The sequence below is a fragment of the Euprymna scolopes genome, chromosome 3 (assembly GCF_053919585.1).
Source record: "Euprymna scolopes isolate OS-2025 chromosome 3, ASM5391958v1, whole genome shotgun sequence".
Classification (NCBI taxonomy): domain Eukaryota; kingdom Metazoa; phylum Mollusca; class Cephalopoda; order Sepiida; family Sepiolidae; genus Euprymna; species Euprymna scolopes.
The window spans coordinates 83,453,464-83,459,884 of record NC_136484.1 but is presented as its reverse complement, the minus strand read 5'-3'; the positions used below and the strand labels follow the sequence as shown (position 1 = coordinate 83,459,884).

At 30.2% G+C, this 6,421-nt stretch overlaps 1 protein-coding gene across 2 annotated transcripts in view; it reads right to left on the bottom strand.

Moving 5' to 3' along the window:
* Positions 1-824: 824 nt before the first annotated feature.
* The window catches only part of LOC145256556 (uncharacterized), a 29,116-nt gene continuing 23,519 nt past the window's right edge, over positions 825-6,421 (bottom strand). The window contains exon 4 of one of the 2 annotated variants that reach the window (XM_080115583.1): positions 825-921. In XM_080115583.1, coding sequence (XP_079971709.1) covers positions 887-921 — 35 coding nt within the window. In that variant the 3' untranslated portion in view covers positions 825-886. Of the gene's footprint in view, positions 922-5,039; positions 5,195-6,421 lie in introns of those variants that run through there. The other variant, XM_080115584.1, reaches the window with a different exon arrangement.

The following is a 6,421-nucleotide window of genomic DNA, read 5'->3' as shown; positions in this document are numbered from 1 at the left end:
GTATTCAAATGGATTAATCATTTTTGTTTTATGTTTTTTATTGCTACAAAGTTAACCGTGCATTGGGAAACAAAAGCAGCACTAAAATGTTAAATATTAATAAAACTGTATTGAATTACATTTCTGACCTAATTTATTATTTGCTCTTTTTTATGAGCTTGTTGCTTTCACATTTTATTCATGATTATCCAAAACACAAATTTTGATAATCCCAAAAGCATCAGGAGACCCCAACAAAACACACACATATGCTCATTACTCAACAACGAATATTTCTGGGTATGTATTTTTATTGTGTGAGTCTGTTTTGAAGACAACTTGAAAACCAATGCACATGCCCTCATGACAAGTATAAGGTGGTGGTGAATCGGTGTAGAAATGCATAAGTCCATGAGACAATGTCTTTGTTGTTGTTGAGAGTTCATTTGTGGAAGACTATGAAAATAATATCTGAGTCCATGTATTGATCCATATCAATCACAGAGAAATCGAATGATATAAACATTTCGCCAAGTAATAAAAATGGTATTCCACAAACCAGTTCTGCTGGGGGAATATTCTAGATCCTTCTTGATAGTTGTGTGGTAGCCAAGAAGAACAATACACACTCATGAATATGTGTGTATTGTTTTTATTAATCTGCAACAATGAGAATAATATGCACATATGAAGATGTGCATATTATTCTCATTGTTGCAGTGAAAATGTTTTTGCATTCAAGTGAAAAGTATGTTTTTTGGTAGGAACAAAGATTGTTCAATGTTGGTGATCTTTATGTAAAGTAGACTACAACTCAAAAAGCTTATTCTGTGTGTGTATATATATATATATATATATATATATATATATATATATATATATATATATATAGACTAGCAGTGTACAGTCATTGCCCAGTGGAAGTATGCCTCTTGCCCCCAACTGTAAAAAAAAAAAAAAAAAAAAAAAAAAAAAAAAAAAAAAAAAATTAAGTATGGTTATTAGTTGTATCCACTGCTCACAATCATAGAAGGTACACTTAGTTTGTGAATTGCATATATTTGTTGTTATAGTTCTTACTAAAATTTAATAAAATTGTTAATTCTGTTATTTTTACCATGGTTGATCGAATATAATTCACTGTAAATGAACCGAAATAAAAAACAACAACACTAAAACAGTAAATAAAATAATAACACAATAGATTAAATATAAATCGCTGTAAAAAAATATATATGTAGGATTGATCATGCTGCAATAATTTTAGCATTTATTCTACTTCATGTACGCAGTTACCAGAAAAAATGTCCTTGTTATCATTTTAGTAAGAACGAATTACTATTTTGATCAATGTGCAGTAGTTGTTGAACTTGCAGAGTGTGTTTATTCTGAATAGCGGTCCTAACATGGGGTGGTTGGAAAATAAGAAACACCCCCAACCTCTGCATGTTGAGAATGGCATTCGGAGTAAATACCGTTTGCATGATGGACAACCAGTGAACAATGAAGGAAAAAAAAATAATCATAAATTATTTGTTTTGTTAGAATAGCATTTTTGTTTTTGTTGGCATTTATTTCAAAGTAATAAAATCTAATAAATATTTGACCTTTTTGGTTTTGTTGGATAAGAGTCTTCCTGTTGGAATTCCCTTTTAAATTTATTAAATCTATGCAAATCTGTCCTAATATTTTGTGTTTGTCGCTTCTTGCATCAAAAAAATCTGCAAAGTGCATGAAAATGTTATCGTAAATAAGTACTAATTCTGAGAACCGAGGTTTGTTTATGTGAAAGTGTAGTTGTCGGCAGTAGCAAAGTAAAAGAATTAACATTGTTAGTTTATTGAGAAGGATAATGAAATATTAAATAGTTCTTATAAGGTAAATGGGTACCAGAACTAAGCAAAAAAAGAAAAAACCAAAAAGAAAAGGAAAAAAATTAGAGAAGAAAAAAAATAAATGAATATGTGGCCTATTGGGTCTGTTGTTATTGTTGTCATTTGTTTTAAATTAATTTAATCTATTGTCATGGGATGATATATTTTCCTCTTACGATATGAAGAAATTATGATTTATTACACAAAAGATACTATTAATTTCCAAATACTAACATATAATAAAAATAAAATATAATAAAAAAATAATTATTAATATAATTAATAATTATTATAATATCAATTATCCAAATAATAACATATAATAAAAAAATTATAATAAAAATAATTAATATTATTATTAATTATAACAAAATAACAATAACAAAATAAAAATTAATTATAACAAAATAATAAATTACTTAATTAAAAGAGAAAAACAATAAAAGATTATATATATAAAATAGTATAAAAAGTATTACTCAAGAATTTGAATATAAAACGTTTTTTTTAGCGTCTCGGGAGATTTTCAAAACATGGAACAAAAAACATTCTAAACCGTTTGTTCACGAACCTTCCTTAGCGATAGCTATAAATAATGAACGAGCGCTATTTTTAACTCAGTGATAACACGACGTTGGAATGCAATGAGAGGTGATCACTCCGACCGAAGGAAAACACAAGAAAACTCGAGTCGTTAAAATAACAGATGAACCAAACAAGATACAGATAAAGATCTCTTTCATCAATAACTGGTAAATATAGATTTTGTTCTGAATTCTATTTGACTAAAACATTTATGTCTAAAAGATAAAAACAACAATTACTATAAAAACTCCTAATGAAAGGGAAATAACTAGAAAACAGCGTTATCTCCCTTAAACTATCAATTATAAACAGCTTATTAGACATTTCGTTTTCTTTACTATTTTGATTTTGTTTTTCTTCGTTAATAAAAATTTGTTTTCCTTTTCAAATTATCTTTTTTTACTCTTTTATTTTTCATTAATATGTTTGCAGTGTTCCGTTACCCCTAGATAGGGACAAATCTGTAACACTATGCAAATGTGTCTGAATAAATTCTTTGTTGCTACTTTATGCATTCCTTAAAGGAAGAATCCGAGAAGTGCACATCGTAATTAAGTACTAATCCTGAGAAAAGTAGTTTGTTTATGTGTGGTAAGGAGAACGCGTGGTCATCAGCGTTGTAGTCACACTAAAATAAATTCCATTGTTCGTTTAGTAAGAACGGTAATGAATTAGTAATTATGCGTACAGAAACTAAAATGACTTTTATAAAATAATCGGAGAAAAATAAATAAAATATGTGATCTAGTTTTAAAATCCTTTTTTGTTTGTATTGTACGCATTTACTGAGCAAGTGACTTAAAGAAATCCTGATCAGCTAATTTTGACAAACTCTTGCTCGCAGTCGTAGTGGAGTACAAATGTTCAAGAAACCCTACATAATGTAACCCTTAAAGTGTCCAAAGCTGGATACTATACTGTAATTGTGTTTGGCAATATATGTGAGAAACTGGCCCCATTTAACACTTATACTGAACGTTCGTTTATGAAGGGGAGAATTGTTAATCCAGAATATGGGAATAGTCAAAGTTTAGCCAATCAAAGTAAGCAGAATTATGCTGAGAAGAATTCATTAAATAAATAGAGTGTAAAGGAAAGACTATGTTATGCATATGTATGTAATAACCAGTTAATGTCGGTCCAAGATCACAAGGGTAAGAAAATGTAGAATTGGCCCCAGTGTCAGGGTAGATATATTGAATTTGTATGTGGCATGTGTTGGTGAAAACCTACGCTACTTTGGTCCAGATGGGAATTTCTACAATAAAAATATTATCTACTCTCTTATACAGTTTTTTTGATGGATGGGCAAATGTACTCGCCGACCATTATATGTATACTATGGAATTTTACAAGTGTAGTTATAGGTGGTTATGTAAAGTATAGCAGAGTATATGGCTTTTGAACTATAATGTCAAAGATCCGTTCTCCCTACTACTACTACTACTACTACTAATGTCTAGAATGCATGCAAGTACTGGGATATGGTAGAAAAAGAGGAGCTCTGGGAGAAAGACATGGGTCCATGAAGAAAGATTTTGTGGTCTACTGTAAGGGTTTATAAATGGGGTTTATTAAAATACAACCGTAATCTGTTTATCTACAGAGCTAGATCTTTTGCCATTAAATCTATCAGCATATAACCTGGCAAAGATGCTGGAGAGTATTTGAGATCCTCTTTGATAGCTGCACGGTAGCCAAGAATAATGACCGATATTTTATCACTGTTGATTAAAATAATCATGAAAAGTGGCTTTCAATTGATGATGGAAGGGTTCTATCATCTCTTAGAAGCTGGATGATAGCTAGCTATGCTTAATCCCTAAAATTCTGGAAAGTTCTTGAATGAGATTGGATTTGAATTGTTCACCCACAGTTGGTGATAATAGTTGTGAGAATTCTGTTATGTAATACTCATTAGAGTTTGCACAAGAGATTAAATATAAATATCATTTAAGTAAATGGTAGTTGAAGGTCTTCTCAAGCTTCACCTTTTCAGATAAAAGAGATATTTAGGACTGATAATGTGGTCCAAAAAAAATGAGTGAAAACACATTTACCAGAGTAATTCTCATCTGATATTGATGAAACTATTCAGTAGGTGGAGATGAGTGAGATGTGGAACATTACCACAAGAATGTTGTCTATGTAATTGTAACCAAAAATCAAGATCTTGCATTACTTCAGCTATGAAACTTTAGAAGGTAGCTATGTTTTACAAACAGAAGAGCATAGTCAGAAATTTGAATGCTCCAAATGAAGTTTATATTTCAGTTTTGGGTAATGAATGATTGTTTATCATTTTGTTATCCTCTACCCTATATTAAAATGTATATTAATAAAATACAGTCATTTTCTGAACACTTTTATCTATAAAAAAAATAAAATAAAAATAAAATGCATATAATAACACAAGTTTTACATTCTATGATGAACATTAAAAACACAACAAAATTATAGTTTGTTGTTTTTATTTGATTTCTTTTTCAATAATTCATGCCGTTTTTGAGAATTTGTTTTTCAAAATTACATAGAAACAGCCAGAGGCCAAAATCTAAAAAAAAAATGATTTTCATAAAAAATGAAAATTAATTCTGTTTATCTGTTTGTATATACTTTATATAATAAATTATATACAGATACAATGAAAAGCAAATGTTTACTTGACAAATGGTATATTTTTTCATTTTGTGACAAAAAAGCCAGGAGGCTGGCAATAGCAACATCTGAACAATTGCATGTCTTCAAACATCAAACTGGGGAAAAGAAAACAAAGACAACTCAGTTCAAGAAGATTTGAGAAAGTTATCTGTATTAGTTTTATTGAACATTGTATTAGTTTTATTGCTAATGAATAACAAATGAATTCTATTCAATTTACATTAAAACAATGTATATATATATATATATATATATATATATATATATATATATATATATATATATATATACACACACACACACACAGCCACCAGTGACTACTATGGTTCATCAATATTTGTCAGGCCCATTACAAAATATACTATTAGAATAATTTTGATTAAATGAAAATTTGTTTTGCACAATATTAAAACAAACATTTTTTCATATTTAAGTTCAGATTGAGAGAAAAAAATGGCCCCTTTTTTCAAGTGATACATTCTGCTACATACATTCAACATACTCTGTTGAATCAATTACATAAAATAATCATTTGAAAACAATAACAGTAAAAGCCAGAAACATGCAAGAGATATAAAATAACACAACCCTCAGATTATGATAGCAAATGACAAAGATAAATCTTGGTGACACAACAACCAGGCACAAAGAATGATGACACTAGCTGTATGGGTTCCATCTACATTATGTCACAGTGTCACTCCTGTTTATCAAGTTTGTCAAGTCACATAATGATTGTTTTTGCAATACTACAGTCCAAATTTTGTCTCTGTACGCAGTCACAGTTTCTTTGCAATAAGTACAGACCAGCCACGTCCACATATTCTACAGCCTCACCATCACCACATTCTTATATCATGATTGGAAAGGTAGCATCCTTGTGGTGGTTGTTTTTGTTGGGAGCTCCCCAACAAAGGTAGAGTTTCTCTAGAGGCTTGTGCTTTGACTTTTTACTCCTTGGATTAACTGTCGATTCTGAATCTCTTTTGTTATCATGACACTGTAGCAGGGATGTAAGTCCTCTATATGGCGGGGAATTTCCCAAACAATCTCTATCTGAGAAGGAATGCATTCAGAACTAGATGATGGTGGCACGTCAACCTCCTACACTTGAACTTTGTCCCAGTAAAGCTGCTGTGGTTAAATATGAATCATCTTTTGCAGTAATATTGTGCCAGTAGTCAGCCTTTTAAACAGAACAGAGCATTCTAGCTGCAATCATTTTTATGGTATGATGACACTGTTTCATCATGCCATGCCTGGCTGGAAAATATATGCAAGATAACTAGGTTTAAATGGAGTGAAATGTGCAAAAGTTCTGA